The 20,250-nt window shown below is 44.5% G+C and overlaps 1 protein-coding gene across 3 annotated transcripts in view; it reads right to left on the minus strand.

The window, feature by feature from the left end:
• zgc:136858 (uncharacterized protein LOC678543 homolog) overlaps nt 1–18,415 on the minus strand; it is a 26,861-nt gene extending 8,446 nt beyond the window's left edge. Inside the window, exons 1-14 of one of the 3 annotated variants that reach the window (XM_058986358.1) lie at nt 18,290–18,411; nt 17,409–17,506; nt 16,388–16,502; nt 14,353–14,527; nt 13,494–13,605; nt 11,251–11,357; nt 8,320–8,446; nt 7,146–7,266; nt 6,195–6,280; nt 5,922–6,046; nt 5,531–5,590; nt 2,989–3,052; nt 2,542–2,636; nt 1,559–1,687 (exon numbers count right to left, since the gene is read on the minus strand). In XM_058986358.1, the coding sequence (XP_058842341.1) occupies nt 1,559–1,687; nt 2,542–2,636; nt 2,989–3,052; nt 5,531–5,590; nt 5,922–6,046; nt 6,195–6,280; nt 7,146–7,266; nt 8,320–8,446; nt 11,251–11,357; nt 13,494–13,605; nt 14,353–14,527; nt 16,388–16,502; nt 17,409–17,493 (1,401 nt within the window). In that variant the 5' untranslated portion in view covers nt 17,494–17,506; nt 18,290–18,411. Of the gene's footprint in view, nt 1–1,558; nt 1,688–2,541; nt 2,637–2,988; nt 3,053–5,530; nt 5,591–5,921; nt 6,047–6,194; nt 6,281–7,145; nt 7,267–8,319; nt 8,447–11,250; nt 11,358–13,493; nt 13,606–14,352; nt 14,528–16,387; nt 16,503–17,408; nt 17,507–18,289 lie in introns of all 3 variants that reach the window. The other 2 variants (XM_034033307.3, XM_058986357.1) reach the window with 2 other exon arrangements.
• Nucleotides 18,416–20,250: the final 1,835 nt, after the last annotated feature.

Here is a 20,250-nt window from a genome sequence, read left to right on the forward strand (position 1 = left end):
AAATTTGCTTCCAATCGTCTTTTAAAACACTCAGTGTGGAAGTTAATTGTCATTGATTGATATTGTAAAGATGAGGGGAGGACAGCTTCTTGTTCTGAAATCAACACATTAATAAACAGGGTTGTTTTGATCTATTTAACCCCAGCTGACAAATACTTCAAGGCAATTACTCAGAAAGTATGGGCATCAGCACAGCCCTACTGTCTAAGTCAATGACTTGCGTGACTGAATAGTTTTTTGTTGGACAGCTGTATGTCTACCACACCTCTCCTGGCACCATGTTCTCAGTCTCATGTGGTTTATGTACCAACATCAAGCACAACTGGAGGAGTCATGCTCCACTGCTTTGAATTATTCCAATTTTGGTTTTAGGCTAATTTAATTGTTCAATTTTTACAAACTAGCTTTGTATAATTGTTCATTTTTATTGTGTGTGGGTGTGAAGTGCTTTGGGATCTGTGTGATTAAAGGTGCTATAGAATTGTATTGTATTGTATTATATTGAATCTGGAATGACACACGTGCAAAGTCAGTCTTTTTAATTCCCCTGAACGGCCAAAACTTCCCCTGTGGATACTTGAACATCAGTACTGATCAAGTTTGTGACTTCACAATGTCTTCCCTGCGAATCATAATGCCACAGCACTCTCTTGAGACTTCCTGGCCTTCTTTCTTGTCATTATCCAACCAGTTGCTTCCCGATTGACTGGCATGCTTTCAGCCAGCAACATTACCCAGAAGACACTGCTGAGGCAAAATGACCCAGGAAGACGTCGTGGTGAGCGTTATGCTGACTGTTGTGTTGTTCAAGCCAACCCGTGGGGCAGTGGAAGTGTGATGATGTGGGGAGGAATCTCCTTTAAGAGAAGAACGCCTTTGGTGCAGATTGAGGGCAGCCTTACTGCTCAGCGATACATTGATGAAGTCCTTGAGGCAACAGTTTTTCCATTCCTGCAAGCCAATCCGGAAGTGTCGATTTTCCAGCAGGACAATGCAAGACCACACAGTGCTGAGATTACAATTGCACGACTTCAAGAAAACAATGTCGAGGTATTGCCGTGGCCAGCTTTTTCTCCTGACCTGAGTCCAATAGAACATCTGTGGGACCAAATCGCCAGTGCCATCCACAGGAGACAACCGCGACCAGCCAACCTTCGCCAGCTGGCTGCAGCTGCACAGGAAGAGTGGCAGAACAACAGCAGTCTATCCAGAGGCTGATCAGGTCTATGTGTCAACGCTGCCAGGATTGTGCTCACTTTGTAATATTTTCATTTTGACAGTGTGTCACGTTTCATACTGAAAACTTATCATGATTCTTTGATCTGTATTTTTGTTCACAGTTTCTATCTATGTTTAAAATATTTGATTAAATCCATTAGACCTGAGTTGCGTTTCTTTTGTGCATCAGTAATTCATATATACAGTATATATATATATATGAGAGAGAGAGAGAGAGAGAGAGAGAGAGAGAGAGAGAGAGAGAGAGAGAGAGAGAGAGGAGAGAGAGAGAGAGAGAGAGATCCCAGTGAGGGGTCAGCTCAGTCATTGTGACACTCACATACTGCTCTGTGATTCGCTGGTGGATGTCCATATCTCCCACCCCCACGCCCAGCTCTCCTTTCTCTGTGATGACAGCGCAGTACGTCGCCGTGCTGTGGTCCTGTAGCCTAGCAACCCCACTCGTGTTCTACAAAAGAACAACAAAGGACTAGAGAGCATGAGGAAAGGTCTTTACTGGGTTTTTTTTTTTTTGTAAAAAAAAAAAAAAAATGCTGTATTTTTTGGGAAAATTAAATTAGCCAAACTGAGTTAAATCAGGCTGTCTAGAATCTAAATGGCTTATCAGCTATCAATTGTTCAAGCATTTTCAATGACAGATTCAGTTATCTAAGAATCTAATTGGACTACTACTATTATTATTATTATTATTATTATACTAATAATAACCGGTCATTATATAAAAGAATGCAGAATCACCTATCAAACATAAGAAATTAAAAAGTAAATGAACCAATAGTTCAAATTTACAAAAAATGAACAGAACCTGAATGACCTACAATTTATAGTTTTAGAAGAAATAAAATTAGATAACGTACGATAGAGAAGAATAAAGGATAATAAATGGATAAATAGACTCAATACCATGATACCAAATCACTTCTACCATGTGATACCATACCATGATGCCTGAAGGTTTAAATAGAAAGGAATAGTAGATTTTTACATCATTAACTATGTAGTAAATTACATCACAAACACATGTATAGATTTCAGTAGTAATAAGTGAGTGTAGTTACCATGGCATAGTGGCATCACAAGCCTCCAAGTACCTCCACTGTTTGTTTCCAAACACACTTTCCCTTGACAAAGGTTTGTTAAACATACCAAAACATTAGGAAGTTGGCTTTTTTGAGCAAAAAAATTAATTATATTTAATATAACATATTTCAAAGTTTAAACTGCTGCTTCTTGGTACCCTTAGCACTTCCTCAGCTGTAGGTCACCCTCACTCTCATGGTCTGTAACCATGGAGACACCTACCATGTGTGTGCAGTAACTGAGTGCAGACTCTGAGAGCGCATCGACTCCAAGAGCAGAGATAAAGAGAGGCTGCACCCCGAGACGAGTTAAACAGTCTGGAAGAGAAAGACAAACACACCTCAGTCTGATACACAGTGCAGTACTGTCATACCCATGCTGGGGTAAACTCGCTTCACAAAGCACTCCAGGAGTTTAGTAGTCTAGTAGTTTTGCATGTGCCTCTTAATTGCACTGTGCAGGTTTCCCCCCCCCATTCAAGAACACAACTTACAGATGCAAGTGAGACTTATTCCAGTGTGATCAGTTCAGAACAGATTCAGCAGGGGGCTGATTGTTCAAACTCCTGGCACCTGCTAATTTCAATAATATACCTAAACAAAGGGAGTTCTGAACCTGTCTGTCTGTCTTCCTGCCTGCATGTCTGTCTGTCTGTCTAATTTTTCTTACCTGCCAGGTTTCTACCCACGCCCCCAAACGACTGACCGACACTTCCTGGATTCGTCTGTCCCATCTGCAAGAACACGTTTAAATTAGGGTGCAGCATTTTAATCATTCATTGCCCACCGAGCTACCCCTTACAAAAGTTTGCCACTATATTTTTGCATGCTATTTTCAGTTTTCCTATGCTTTTTAGCTTATACTATGCATTTACCATAGTTTACCCTAGTTTGCCATGTTTATTAATTACCATGCCTCACTATTCTTTACAATGCTTGCCTATGCTGCCACTGTGCTGTGCTTTTACTATGAGAAAGTTTTATAAGGGACAGACTATGCAGTGGTAACAAAGCTGTAGGTCACCTGATCTGATTGCAGTCAGAACTCTAGAGTGAGTTGGACCAGAAACACATGAAGTGATTTGGTGCCAGGAACAAACAGCAGCAACTCTGCATCAAAACTGAAGCACAAAATACAAGCCAAGAAGAAGGAAACCTTCAGAAGAAAGGGGCGCCGAGGATAAAGGGACAAAGGTGGGTATGCAGTTACCAACACCCCCCCCCCCCCCCCAAATCAACAGGCAGATGAGAACTTGAAGCATATATGGGAGCTGTTGTAAATCAAGGCCAGTACGTTAGGTCTGGAAACAAAAATTCTGTCCCTCTTCCTTAATGATAAGATCCGGTGCCTATGTGTTTACAAATGAACCCCTACAGGTAGCGATAAGAAAAATAGATTTTAAAATCTTGGTTGGCACAGCAATGAGAAAGATTATTTTTAGTGGTAACTATTCGTTTTAGAAAACCATGGTGCAAGCTTTGCACTACCTGGGAATCTTAGTATGGGCCCTGTGGGGAGTCAAGGGGTAGGGTGCCATCTATTGGACATTATGGGTATAGCCAATTCTAATGCAACAGATACAAATAAGGTTTATGGTAAATACATTTTGTTCAGAAGTTTTCTCCTGAATAAATTCAGAATTTACTGAAACGTTATTATTATTATTATTATTAGTATTATTATTATTATTATTATTATTATTATTATTATTATTATTATAATTATAATTAATTGATTTATTTTATTTAGAGTGCCCAATCATTTTACCCCCGATTTTCTTCCCAATGTCCAATCATGTTCCCTCAGCAATTCCCCACACGGCTCAGGAGAACTGAAGGTTCAGTGGGTGTCCTCCAATCTCACGACCGAGCCAGCTTCCTCTTTTACACCCAGGAACTCGAGAGCGGGTGTCAGCGAGCTACCGGCCTCTGGAGGACACTTTGTAATGAATTATGAAGTTCCACGACGCTGTCCGATTATTTCAGAACTCACTATTTACAATATTATCTTCATTCAGTCTCCCGGAGGAAAGCCGCGTGCTGATGGTGAAAATTGTCAAAGTGTTTTAAATGAAGAATAAAAGAAACATACAGCTCTTTCACCGGGTTCCAATTTCCAGAAAGAAGCAGCCTGAATGATGATGTTCAAATAACCAAAAGTTATCACAGGGATGGAGATAAGACTCCCATTGCATAGCAGTCTGATACATTCCTTGTTTTACTATGATTTCTATCAGACACTCCTGAGCTTGTTACCTACACACTGTGGCTAATCAAGCTCGTAGTAAAACCTGGAATGGGTGAAAATGCTATTTCCATCCCTGTATTACAAGTTTACTTAAACATATAGTTTAGTTTGCCTGTACATTTTCGGTTAAGCCAGCAGTAACATACCTTGCAGTTTAGAGATTGCATAGTCGCTTACTGTTTAAACAATGAAATGTGTGCAGTCTTTAATTCTAGTGTCAGATGAATTCAATGGAGTTGTTCTTTTTCAGTGTTTAGTTTACAAGGTGTACACTGAAAATGCTCCACATTACCTCTGTTAGAGACATATTTTAAAATCCCCACACTGAGATCTAATACGTGCCAACAGCGCTTTGAGATGTTCTACAAGAAAGGCGCTATATACAAATAAAACTGATTTATTTGTATGTCAAGCATCTCATCTTTGGAACATAAAAACAGCCTCTTCACAAAACCTTTTTAAATCACTCAGAAATATTTATTTTAAATCTGACCAGGGTTGCAAATCCAGACCATGTCGATTAGAAATGTTTTATTTTGTATTACAGTTTCTATGATTATTATTATTATTATTATTTATTTCTTAGCAGACACCCTTATCCAGGGCGACTTACAATTGTTACACGATACCACTTTTTATTTTTTACATACAATTACCCATTTATACAGTTGGGTTTTTACTGGAGCAATCTAGGTAAAGTACCTTGCTCAAGGGTACAGCAGCAGTGTCCCCCACCTGGGATTGAACCCACGACCTTCCGGTCAAGAGTCCAGAGCCCTAACCACTACTCCACACTGCTGCCCTATGACTGTTTAAACTACTTTTGTCCTGTTTGAATGCTTTGTTTCTTTTTGCACATAATGTTATTTCTTTCAGTCTTCTCTTGTCAGGACCCCTTGACAATGACATGTATATCTCCAGGGTTCTATCCTGGTTAAATAACAACATTTCAATTTGAACTCACCACCAGCTTTTCCTGTTTGACCTTCGCTATGAAGTCCACATTGATCCCTCCGATCACCACCTGAGAGCAGAGAGAAGCACACTGAACACTCAGCCAGGTTTAAGAGATCCCTGGGACCCTGGAAAACCAGGGCTAGTGGGGTTTATTACTAGTTGCACTGTTACTGAATAAAAATAAACTAACCAAAGAGAATCAATTTCTGTCAAACAGAGGTTCAGGCAATCGCCAGCTTGACGGATTCAAAGTTTTCAAGAAATAATTCATTAGAGAGAGAGAGAGTCCCTGCGTCCTGTCCCACGGGTGAATTGAGCTTGATTATCTTTGTTTAGCCCGCAGGGCAATCCACTGTCGCAGCGTGGTCTGGTATGTGGTGCAGTGTATCTGTACTCACTGCGCTGGCCTGGTCCGTCTGTCTCTCCCTCCTCATGCTGGGGGTCTGTCCCTCCTGTCGCAGTGTGACCAGGGCCCGGGCTATCCCACTGCCCACCACTGCATTGTTACGAATCAGCGCCATGTCTCAGGCAGCAGACTCAAGGAAACTTAATGCATCGTCTAGTATGAGGAGGGAGCATTGACAAGCAGCAAAACAGCTTGAGTCGTAACAAGTTGTATATTTTGACCATTGTAATGCGCTTGGAAATGGAGCGTGTGTGTAAAAGGATACTGGCTTCCAGAGACTTCCCCTGGGTCAGCTCACTGACCCTCTTCAGAACAAATGGAGTGACTTCTCTTCCTGTAATCCCTTTCTCTCTGAGGGGAGGAGAGGGACAGGGAGAGGGAGAGAGAGGGATAGGGAGAGCAGCTGTAACAAGCCACAGCAATTACTTCACGACCGGCACTCATATCAAACTTATGAGGTACATTTTCAGATATGAAAAACATCACTGTAACCTGGGGTCAATTATAATCAAAATCACAGCAGAATTGTTTGCCTGAAATTCCAATTCCAATTCCAGTGCTATTTTGTTCAATTCCAATTACATGTACAATTATGCTGCAGTAATTCCAATTCCACTAAAAATACACATAAACAACTACACACATGAACATGTTTATTCTATTTTTCTAAATAAACCAAGCAATAATCACAGGTACAAATACAGAAACATATTATACAACTTATTTCTTTCAAACAAATGGGGTCACAGAAAGTGGTTGAAAATACACAAATAATGATCAAATGACAAATAAATGCTAATCGATCAATTATATGGTATAATTACAATTATAATTCCGCAGGTTTTTCTACCGGCTCTCTGTCAGGGCTCATGGTGTCTCTACCGGCTCTCTGTCAGGGCTTGTGGTGTCTCTACCTGCTCTGTCAGGGCTCATGGTGTCTCTACCGGCTCTCTGTCAGGGCTCGTGATGTCTCTATCTGCTCTGTCAGGACTCGTAGCGTCTCTACCTGCTCTGTCAAGGCATGTGGCGTCTCTACCTGCTCTGTCAGGGCTCATGGCGTCTCTACCTGCTCTGTCAGGGCTTGTGGCGTCTCTACCTGCTCTGTCAGGGCTCATGGCGTCTCTACCTGCTCTGTCAGGGCTTGTGGCGTCTCTACCTGCTCTGTCAGGGCTCATGGTGTCTCTACCTGCTCTGTCAGGGCTCGTGGTGTCTCTACCTGCTCTCTGTCAGGGCTCTCTGGATGGCCTCTTCAATCTCCTGTCCCACAGCAGCCTGTTCTTCTGGGATTGGCACTGCGATCAGCACCCCACTGCCCAGCCCTAGAGCCAGAGCGCTGGCTGCAAGAGGAGAGGAGCACACACAGGTTTCAACACCTGAAGCTGAGGCAACACAAAACCACTTTGTGGCTTGGAACTTGGTTTCAGGAGACTAGGTTTCAGGTCACTGCATGGCACACCAGGGGAGCCTTGGGGTTTGATAGAGCAAAGTTGCCTCAAACTATGTCTCCTGGAACCAGGTTTTCAAGCCACTGTTCCTGAAAAAGTGGCTCTGTTTTCCCTCAGCTGAACAGCCTATCCTTCAGGTGTGCAGTCAGTGGAGAATTACTCTCTCAGGATTCTGTTAATCTGGCTGTTCCAAGGGTTCAAACATGTGAAAATTATCTTTTGCACATCAATTCCCGCAAGACGTGGAACTGTTTCCATCATAGTATAAAGATGGAGTTTGATCATCATTCTTTCTCTCGTTTTAAAGATTGTATTTGGGAATTGCTTCGAACCTCCTGCCAATGCTTCTCCTACAGCCCACATTAACAGATCGATACAGGTCAATCTTATTTATTCTGGCCTTGGGTTGAAGTTTGATCCGCACATGTTTTTTTTATTGTGTTGTTGTACATTGTGATTGACTTTTTATTGTTTTCCGGGACCCCCTTGTAAGTGAGGCCTCGGTCTAAGCGGATAAATCTCATGGTTAAATTAATAAATTCACTCATGATACTGTACTATCATGAATAGAAGCTGTTCTAGGTTAAAGACAACTTTCTCCATCTGTTCAATCTTTTCAGTCATTACCCAATTAGCTGCCAGCCTAATGCTTTGACCCTGAAGACACTGCTGAGGTGAAATGTCCTACTGTAGGATGTGAAACAATCTCGGTCTACCTGAAAGTACAGCTTGCAAACCTGGAGCTTTTTTTTTTTTACCCACAAAGATCCCAGATACCTATTAAAAATGAAAGCACTGTATATGTTTGCACTTGTGAGACTCAGTGAATGGAAAATGTATGGAATGATTTCATCAGCTAGAAACCCTTTAATGCCAGAAGTCCTAGTTCACCAATTAACACTAGAAGCCCCTTCAACGTGCCCCTAGCCCCCAGTCCTGCCTCACCAATCAGTGCGGCAGCCTCTCGCTCGTCCTTCACGTTGTACGGCGAGACGAAGCCACTCCGGGGCGCAAAAAATGCTGGGAAATCCCGGGAGCTGCCGAACGTGGCAACACAAACCCCCTGAGTCTCCTACAGGAACACAAACACAGGGACACACTGTATCACACAAACCCCCTGAGTCTCCTACAGGAACACAAACACAGGGACACACTGTACCACACAAACCCCCTGAGTCTCCTACAGGAACACAAACACAGAGACACACTGTATCACACAAACCCCCTGAGTCTCCTACAGGAACACAAACACAGAGACACACTGTATCACACAAACCCCCTGAGTCTCCTACAGGAACACAAACACAGGGACACACTGTATCACACAAACCCCCTGAGTCTCCTACAGGAACACAAACACAGGGACACACTGTATCACACAAACCCCCTGAGTCTCCTACAGGAACACAAACACAGGGACACACTGTATCACACAAACCCCCTGAGTCTCCTACAGGAACACAAACACAGGGACACACTGTATCACACAAACCCCCTGAGTCTCCTACAGGAACACAAACACAGGGACACACTGTATCACACAAACCCCCTGAGTCTCCTACAGGAACACAAACACAGGGACACACTGTACCACACAAACCCCCTGAGTCTCCTACAGGAACACAAACACAGGGACACACTGTATCACACAAACCCCCTGAGTCTCCTACAGGAACACAAACACAGGGACACACTGTATCACACAAACCCCCTGAGTCTCCTACAGGAACACAAACACAGGGACACACTGTATCACACAAACCCCCTGAGTCTCCTACAGGAACACAAACACAGGGACACACTGTATCACACAAACCCCCTGAGTCTCCTACAGGAACACAAACACAGGGACACACTGTATCACACAAACCCCCTGAGTCTCCTACAGGAACACAAACACAGGGACACACTGTATCACACAAACCCCCTGAGTCTCCTACAGGAACACAAACACAGGGACACACTGTATCACACAAACCCCCTGAGTCTCCTACAGGAACACAAACACAGGGACACACTGTATCACACAAACCCCCCCGAGTCTCCTACAGGAACACAAACACAGGGACACACTGTATCACACAAACCCCCCGAGTCTCCTACAGGAACACAAACACAGGGACACACTGTATCACACAAACCCCCCGAGTCTCCTACAGGAACACAAACACAGGGACACACTGTATCACACAAACCCCCTGAGTCTCCTACAGGAACACAAACACAGGGACACACCGTATCACACAAACCCCCTGAGTCTCCTACAGGAACACAAACACAGGGACACACCGTATCACACAAACCCCCTGAGTCTCCTACAGGAACACAAACACAGGGACACACCGTATCACACAAACCCCCTGAGTCTCCTACAGGAACACAAACACAGGGACACACTGTATCACACAAACCCCCTGAGTCTCCTACGGGAACACAAACACAGGGACACACTATATCACACAAACCCCCTGAGTCTCCTACAGGAACACAAACACAGGGACACACTGTATCACACAAACCCCCTGAGTCTCTTACAGGAACACAAACACAGGGACACACTGTATCACACAAACCCCCTGAGTCTCCTACAGGAACACAAACACAGGGACACACTGTATCACACAAACCCCCTGAGTCTCCTACAGGAACACAAACACAGGGACACACTGTATCACACAAACCCCCTGAGTCTCCTACAGGAACACAAACACAGGGACACACTGTATCACACAAACCCCCTGAGTCTCCTACAGGAACACAAACACAGGGACACACTGTATCACACAAACCCCCTGAGTCTCCTACAGGAACACAAACACAGGGACACACTGTATCACACAAACCCCGAGTCTCTTACAGGAACACAAACACAGGGACACACTGTATCACACAAACCCAGAGTCTCCTACAGGAACACAAACACAGGGACACACTGTACCACACAGCACACCATCAATATCAACCATGGGAATAAGAATCCTATTGCATAGCAGTTTTACCCATTCCAGGTTTTAATACAATCTTGATTAGTGTGTATCGTTAACAAGCTCAAGTGTGTCTTATTAAAGATGTCACAGTGAAACCAGGAAAGGATTAAACTGCTATGCAATGGGGGTCTTATTGCCATTCCTGTAGTGCCACACAAACTCATAGATAAGCTGTTTGATTGCTAATGGGGGTTGAGCTGAACGTATTGCTCTCTGCCTTGTTGACACTCTCAAAGTGCCCTCATCGATACTCTTACCTACCAGATACTCCAGGGCATCCCTCATCTCTGATACCCTCTTACCTACCAGATACTCCAGGGTGTCCCTCATCTCTTATATCCTCTTTCCTACCAGATACTCCAGGGCGTCCCTCATCTCTTATATCCTCTTACCTACCAGATACTCCAGGGTGTCCCTCATCTCTTATATCCTCTTTCCTACCAGATACTCCAGGGCGTCCCTCATCTCTGATACTCTCTTACCTACCAGATACTCCAGGGCGTCCCTCATCTCTGATACTCTCTTACCTACCAGATACTCCAGGGCGTCCCTCATCTCTGATACTCTCTTACCTACCAGATACTCCAGGGTGTCCCTCATCTCTGATACTCTTACCTACCAGATACTCCAGGGCGTCCCTCATCTCTGATACTCTCTTACCTACCAGATACTCCAGGGCGTCCCTCATCTCTGATACTCTCTTACCTACCAGATACTCCAGGGCGTCCCTCATCTCTGATACTCTCTTACCTACCAGATACTCCAGGGCGTCCCTCATCTCTGATACTCTCTTACCTACCAGATACTCCAGGGCGTCCCTCATCTCTGATACTCTCTTACCTACCAGATACTCCAGGGTGTCCCTCATCTCTTATACCCTCTTACATACCAGATACTCCAGTGTCCGGCCGATGTCCAGTATGGATTTGACCCCAGCTGACACCACGGCCACAGGCGTGCGCCCCAGCTCCGTCAGGTCAGCACTGACATCCATCGCTGGGGGGGAGAAGGTGGGGGTGATTTAGTGACAGATTGCATATCATATGGGTTTTTGATTGTACGTATAGAAGTAATCCCTGTAATTCCTATATAATGTGTACAACCATCACATAGTAGGTATTTTCCTGGGTAGAAAATGTTAAATGTGTATTTTGTATTTTTTATATTAAGTAGCAGTTTGTCAAGGAAATAGCAGTCTGAGTGCTCCTGTATATATTTCAGTCCTAGAGGTCACATGACAGAACACAGAGACACTGAAAAGTTGTGATTGGCTACTGACGAGACCCAGAGCAGTAAAGAGTTGCAATGGAGAAACAGCGCAGAATGATTTGTTTTTGTAGACAATGAAAAACGTCCATCAATAATAACTGTGAAAAATATCATTAAAAAACAAATACACTTTTACCATAATGGGTGCTTCTTATACTGTACCAGCAATAAATTATTTATAATCTGAAGCAGCCTTCCTTCCACAGTACAAATTAAAAGGACTCCAGGAATGGAAATATGACTCCCATTGCATAGCGGTTTGATCCATTCCTGGTTTTAATACATGTTCAATAACACACAGCTGAGCTTGTTACCTATACACTGTGGTGAAACTGCTATGCAATAGGAGACTTTTCCATCCCTGGATTCAATCATATCACAGGGATCCCTCCTCACTGCTCTCTCCTCCTCGATGGACGCCTCCCACCCCTCCTGTCACAAACACGGGGATCCCTCCTCAATGATGTACCCCTCCCACCCCTCCTGTCACACACACAGGGATCCCTCCTCACTGCTCTCTCCTCCTCGATGGACCCCTCCCACCCCTCCTGTCACACATGGGGCTCCCTCCTCCTCGATGGACTCCTCCCACCCCTCCTGTCACACATGGGGCTCCCTCCTCCTCGGTGTACCCCTCCCACCCCTCCTGTCACAAACACGGGGCTCCCTCCTCCTCGATGGACCCCTCCCACCCCTCCTGTCACAAACACGGGGATCCCTCCTCCTCGATGGACCCCCCCCACCCCTCCTGTCACAAACACGGGGATCCCTCCTCCTCGATGTACCCCTCCCACCCCTCCTGTCACAAACACGGGGCTCCCTCCTCCTCGATGGACCCCTCCCACCCCTCCTGTCACAAACACAGGGATCCCTCCTCACTGCTCTCTCCTCCTCGATGGACCCCTCCCACCCCTCCTGTCACACATGGGGCTCCCTCCTCCTCGGTGTACCCCTCCCACCCCTCCTGTCACAAACACGGGGCTCCCTCCTCCTCGATGTACCCCTCCCACCCCTCCTGTCACAAACATGGGGCTCCCTCCTCACTGCTCTCTCCTCCTCGATGGACCCCTCCCACCCCTCCTGTCACAAACACGGGGCTCCCTCCTCCTCGATGGACCCCTCCCACCCCTCCTGTCACACATGGGGCTCCCTCCTCACTGCTCTCTCCTCCTCGATGGACCCCTCCCGTCACACATGGGGCTCCCTCCTCCTCGATGGACCCCTCCTGTCACAAACACGGGCTCCCTCCTCACTGCTCTCTCCTCCTCGATGGACCCCCTCCCACCCGTCCTGTCGCAAACACGGGGATCCCTCCTCACTGCTCTCTCCTCCTCGATGGACGCCTCCCACCCCTCCTGTTACACATGGGGCTCCCTCCTCCTTGATGGACCCCTCCCACCCCTCCTGTCACAAACACGGGGATCCCTCCTCACTGCTCTCTCCTCCTCGATGGACCCCTCCCACCCCTCCTGTCACACACGGGGCTCCCTCCTCCTCGATGTACCCCTCCCACCCCTCCTGTCACACACACAGGGATCCCTCCTCACTGCTCTCTCCTCCTCGATGGACCCCTCCCACCCCTCCTGTCACACATGGGGCTCCCTCCTCCTCGATGGACTCATCCCACCCCTCCTGTCACACATGGGGCTCCCTCCTCCTCGGTGTACCCCTCCCACCCCTCCTGTCACAAACACAGGGCTCCCTCCTCCTCGATGTACCCCTCCCACCCCTCCTGTCACAAACACGGGGCTCCCTCCTCCTCGATGGACCCCTCCCACCCCTCCTGTCACAAACACGGGGCTCCCTCCTCCTCGATGGACCCCTCCCACCCCTCCTGTCATAAACACGGGGATCCCTCCTCACTGCTCTCTCCTCCTCGATGGACTCCTCCCACCCCTCCCGTCACAAACACGGGGATCCCAGCTCGATGAGCTGCCGTCATCGTGGCAGAGACCGTGGTGCCGCCGGAGAGACCCTGCAGAGAAAAAGTCACAAACACAGCAATAACATACTGTGAATAAGCTAACATCACAAACACTGCACGAGACAGGCAATCCTGCAATAATAAAAACAGTCAGGATATGCTAACGTCACATTGATTCACAACACAACCTGCCACTTAATGGAGTCCCATATGTTTGCATTAAGTGGCTGGTTGTGTTGTGAATCAATGGGAGCCTTTGTGACGTTTGTTTATCCAAACTGTATTACTGCAGGGTGGACCGAAGATGTTAGACTCAAATAATGGAACTTTGCAACTCAAAAAATGTATCACATTATTTTTAACGATTACAAAACATTATAGGTATCGGACAGAGATTTTAGTGAAGAAGAAATTGATAACCTGCATCTTAACGACTGACCCTGACTTAATTAAGTGAACTTGATTTTATTGAAATCCAGGAGCTTAGAAAAGGAAAATCCAAAATACTGGAAGACACAGAGTGTAAAACAGTCTCCCACGCTAGAATAAAAACAAGCCTTGAGGCCTCCTCAGAGTTTATCCACTAATGGAACTGCTACTCCCTCGCACACTCAGTGCACCCTGCAGTTATTGTATAATTAACACTGGCTTTGTATTAATTCATTGCACAATACTTCCCTTGTACAGGCAAGCTCTCTTATAGGCGAGCTCTTTTACAGGCGAGCTCTCTTTTACAGACAAGCTCTCTTACAGGCAAGCTCTCTTTTACAGGTGAGTTGTGTTTCTCAGGTGTGTTACCTGGCTCAGCGCGTAGGGCAGGTCCCTGCGAGACACTTTGAGGGGGGCCTCGCTGCGGGCCAGGAAGCAAAGCTCCTCCTCAGACAGGCCCACGTGCACCCGCCCCCCCAGGACCCCCACGGTTGCTGGCGTGGCTCCACTGGCCCTCACGATGCCCTCAACCTCTTGAGCGGTCCTGGAGGAGAGGGGGGTTTAGTTAAGCAGAAGCACACGATTACTGCAAGGACACACATTTACTGCAAGGACACACACTTACTGCAAGGACAAGGAGTGTAACAGTACACTAATGTCACTATACGATACTGTAACAGGGGAGATCTGGACTGACTATTTGGCACATCCGTATTACTGCAGGTAGAGGGCAGCAGTCTCATGGGATCCGCCTGTCGGTCATGGCGATGACACGGAGAGGTGGGGAAGAGGGTGTGTGTGCTTTCCCTCTCTCTGAGTGGCTGAGGGGCGGGTCTTGGGAGACTGCTCGTCCCATAAGATCTGGCTTGGTTTTGCACTCGGGTGGCCGTGTTTGGGGAAATACAGTGTCACTGGCAGAAGAGGCCAGAGTGAAACAAGGAGCAGGCGAGCCCGGCTGAGGGGACAGCCTTGCATAAAAACTAATTTCACAAAGCAATATAAATAAATACGTACCCGAGGGGACGTGTGTAGATGTACGGGGAACCCTGGCCAACCCCAGTGTATAGGAACAACTGAGTGTAGGACGGAGACCCGTTCTGACCGGCTTAGCGACAGTGGGGGCACTGCGTAAGCAGCACTTTTGTTTGTAGTTTTATTACTGTGTTTTATTTTCCCTTTTTCTTTTGCCTTCTGTTTTCATTATTATTTTCGAGCACTTGTATGTGCACAGAACAGTATACCTGTATTGGTAACCCTGTGGTCCTGTTTTACTGCCGACAGTATACAGACCACGGACAACAGCGCCCTCTGCGGGCTAAAATAAATTTAAAAAAAGAAAATAAATAAAACTGGACACCTGTGCAGTGTTTGCAAATAAAATCTTCTGTCTCCCCTGTCAGTGAATACCCCCACCCTTCCACAGATACGTATCACGATATGCAGGTCACGACATGGTAAGTACCACGATACATGAGATGGTCTTGATGGGCTACTTATATGATGCACAATCAAATGATCACTTTATAACTGTTTTGTTAAAAGACAAAAATGATATGAGTTTGGGAAAGCATGTATATTTTCATAGTACCAACTATAGAGCGCACATATTTTTTTATTCAAGAACCACTTGGTGATCTACAATGAGCTGTGTTGTGCTTTTGGTCTTGTATCACGATACAAACAATACATGCCTCTACTACGATAGGATGTATCATTTAAAGAAAGCATCACGATTCATCGATACACAGTGAATCGTTACACCCATAGCTAGGACACACATACAGTGTACTGCAAGGACACGCGCTTACTGAAGGCAATGCATTAATTGGTTTCTTACTGGACATAACCCACCCAGATATAAAACACCACATGTTCTGCAGCTGAATTAATTGACAACATTCACATCCTTTGAGAGCCTCTTAATTATTCTGACCAGCTAAAATTCACGCAACCTCACCAGCTCTGACCAGCTGAAATTCACACAACCTCACCAGCTCTGACCAGTTGAAATTCACACAACCTCACCAGCTCTGACCAGCTGAAATTCACACAACCTCATCAGCATGACCATTTGAAATTCACACAACCTCACCAGCTCTGACCAGCTGAAATTCACACAACCTCACCAGCTCTGACCAGCTGAAATTCACACAACCTCACCAGCTCCGACCAGCTGAAATTCACACAACCTCACCAGCATGACCAGGACAAACCACTGCTGGCATTTTTCACAGGGTGACCACAAAAAACACCTTCACTTGAGCAGTGGTCAGGGCTTCAAAAAAATAAAACAACACAGAACAGTACACATTTGGGTGGCTTACTGACCCCTGTCTAAATGATCTTTAACAGGCTTGTTTGTGTTCACCTTTATCAGAGAAGGAGGGTGACCAGTGTTACGTACCTGAGGTTGTGAGGGTACGGCATGCCATGAGTGATGATGGTGCTTTCTAAAGCAACCACAGGCTCCTGACTGGCAAGGGCCTCCGAGACTGAAGGGTGAATCCTGAGGAGGCTGCCTGCAAGCAGACGAGTGAGACAGGCTGGTATCTGACTGCACTGTACAGGGACGAAGAGCTCTGTGCCACTTACACCACAGATGAGGGCTTCAATTTCACTTTCTACTGTTCACCAGTAGAATCTGGGGGTGCTAATCTACTGTGAGATCCTCATGACATCACTGTTAAAGATACTCTTCCCTGTTATATTGGATACAGAAGAACCTGCTCACCTGCTGGTCAGAGTCTATCTGATCAATTTCTCATTGTGACAAACTGAATTACAGGGGAGGCATTGGGAGGGTTAAGTAAGAGAGCAGCTCAGTGAAAGAACCTACTTAACAGCATGTTCAGTTCTGCTTCCTCTGAGCAGCTCATCCAGATTTCATCGGTGATCTGAGTGAGCGAAAAAATTCTTGCTCCAAGCCGCTCAGTTACTTAACGCACCTACTAAAGCCAGGGGTTTACAATCACGGTCCAGGAGGGCCAGTAATATGATATGATGAACTACTTCAGGGTCTGGAATGACAGAGGTTTTACTGGTTCAATTAAATAATTTAGAAAAGGGTTGGAACAAAGGCCAGGAATGGAAGGGACACCTTTGGACACCCCTGCATTTAGCAATAGATCCTGATTAGAGGGCAGTAACGTCTGGTAATTGACCGCATCAGAAGCCTGGGCTGCTGGCAAGATCAACTACCATGTCAGAACAGGGTTTTATTGTGATAAAAACATGGTACATTGTGCCTTTCTTATTTTAAACAATTTAAATCTGTGTTTGAAGTATAAAACCTACAGGGTTTGGACAAAAATAATGAAATGTGTAACATGCAACACATGCTTTGTGTAAACCAATTGCCACTCAGGGCAGATTGAATTGAATTCAGATACTTAGAAAAGTGGCCACCACAATGGATCATCCGTTACCATGCAGAAAACACCGTGTTAGAAATGCATTGTGGGATGCTGAAGGTCCAACTCTTTGAAGGAGGGATGCCACTTTTCCCAGCATTCTTCAGTGAGACCTGATAAATAAATAAATAAATAAATAGATATATAGATCGATATGATAAGGAAGTGCAGTTAAAGATTAAGCTTTTAATTTACAAGGCCTTATTTGCAGGTGCTGACTCCAAACATTCCTAACTGGGTTCTTAGATCACAAAATGCAGGATTGTTGGTTATTTCCAAGGTTAATAAAATGAAAACGGGAGGAAGGCTTTTTTTGTTATAAAGCTCCGAAATTATGTAATGATTTGCCCATTTTTGTAAGAGAAGCCGGGACTTTAACTGTTTTTAAATCTTGATTAAAAGATCATCTTCATAAATTATTTTTTTTTAGTTAAGCTTTTAATATTTGTTTTTATTTATTTATTTTCACTGGTGTTTTATTGTGTTATCTGTGTTGAAGCGCTTTGAGGTCCTTTGATGAAAGGCGCTATATAAATAAATACTGTATTGTATCCCATTTAATTTGTAAAATAGTATAAAATAAAAACCTGAATTATATTTTTAAAAGATTACATTGCTGACCGTTTTTGAAGTTTAGTCTAGGCTACATCTCATCAAAACTAAAAAGTAAACTGCACAAAGTTACATGCAAAACACAAACATCACACACAGCGTTTTCAGAAAGAAAAGTAGAGCAAAGTTGCTTGGTTTTAATTATGCGCAATTAAAAAAAGAACCAGCGAGTGCTTAAATACGACGTGCCAGTCCGCTTATCACCATGCATTAGTCACTGCCGGCTTCGTTTAATTGTTTCGTTTTCTAAAATAATAATTTGGGAAGGCTGCTGCATTGCTTACCTGCTCTGGACGCGTCTCGAGAGGAATGAACTTTAGCCCCATGGCAATGTTTGCAGTAGAATAACATTGGACTGGACTCCGAGGGGTATTCACCCCGCGGATTAAAACCAGTTTAAACCTGGGCGTTCGTACTTTTACGAAGTTTTACGAAGTTTGCGCGTTAGGTTAAGGCACTGGTGTTCTGGTTAACTACAGGCTACACAACTGAAAGTTATACAAATGTTTTTCATATGCAATGCATTGGGTCTTGTACTTTTTTTCCCTTTTGCAACTTTGCGGTGAACTTCTAATTTTTTCTTGTTCGTGGAGATTTTTTTTCTTTTTAGAGAAATTGATTGTCTGTTTCCAGTTTAAGTTTGCAAAAAACGTATGTGTAATTAATGGTTTGCAAAAAAAAAAGTATAATTAATGGTAAATGTACCTCTTCTGTTTGACAACAGGAAAACGCATCACATCGCAATTGATTGCACCTGTACCAAAATCTCACATCGTACCACTTTCTAACATTACACGGGTCAAGTTTTGGTACGCGTACCACATTGTGACAACGTGCCAGTTTATAATACTACACCGACTTTAATCAGTGCAGTAATTCATTTTGGACAGTTTGTACCACCGAACAACAACATGCACAACAGAGATCACGAAGAACTAAGCTATGTGATTAAACACGTTTTAAATCGCATGCATGACAGACATCGTTACTGTGCAGCTCTATTATATAGGCAAAATGAAGAAACGCTTCACTTCAAAGTCAGAGCGCGGTATCCTGCAACGAGGAAGGATGAATCAAATCTCCCTGAAGAGTAATAATAGCGCATCTGATTAACAGCGAGAAGAAACACTTTGAAGAAATAAAAAGACAAACGTATCAGAAAGAAAGCTGGTGTCGATCGGGAGCTGCTATTATATACCGCATCCGTGTGTAAATAGGGAGGGAGCAGGCATTATTTACACTGCTGTTGTCTAAATAACGTGACTGTACACTGCATAGAGATGGAAATAAGACTCCAATTGCATATCAGTTTGATCCATTCCTGGTTTTACTATGCTTTATAAGACACACCTGAGCTTGTTACCTATACAATGTAGCTAATCAAGCTGGTATTAAAACCTGGAATTAATTAAACTGCTATGCAATACGAGTCTTATTTCCATAACTGCAGCAGCGGTGTAAATTATAATATGCGGGATGTAGCGGGAAAAAAAAAACACTCATTTCAGATTCGCGTTACTTATTATTACCACTGAAAAGTATTTTGGGGTAAACACTCCATTTATCAGAAGTGGGGCCTATTCGGTTGGTAACAGGAGGCAGCCAGTAAACAAAATGTTTTCGGTCGGCAGTCATTTCAGAACTGCAAAATGAACAACAGCCTTTTATTTTGCTGAGTGTTTAATACGATCGCACTTGCCGGACCGCTCATGTGTATGTTAGATATTTGTGAGAGTGGGGGTCTGAGTGAGGTGGATCACGACAAGCGCAAACGGTAATGCTAAATAAAATAACAGAAATACCTAACTATATTATAACCAATTTCCAACGTGACTGTAGCGCGTACATTGTCGTGTCATGGTGTGTTAATACTATGCATACCTATATTGAATGGCTTATTGGGAATATTACAATTACTAGAAATAAAGCAAAACAAAGGTAAGGGTTTCTGAAATAATATTACACTTGTGCAGAATCTAACGAAACCTGAATAACAACAATAGAAAAAACCTTAGAAAAAAATGAGGTTTTCAGAATTTCTAATTTTGATCTGGTTTAAATTCTGACGTAAAGGTGTCGTCTCGTTTTGGGAAACGGCACAATCATTCATTTGTCGTAACTCATGCATTGCCATTGTTGGCTTGTATTTGCACATTGCTGATTGGTGGTGACCGTGGTACGTTCAGTTTAACATAAAAACACAAGACACCGAACACTGTGTGTGTCTCGTCAATGTAGGGTTATA

The sequence above is a fragment of the Acipenser ruthenus genome, chromosome 14 (genome assembly GCF_902713425.1).
Source record: "Acipenser ruthenus chromosome 14, fAciRut3.2 maternal haplotype, whole genome shotgun sequence".
NCBI classification, from domain to species: Eukaryota; Metazoa; Chordata; class Actinopteri; order Acipenseriformes; family Acipenseridae; genus Acipenser; species Acipenser ruthenus.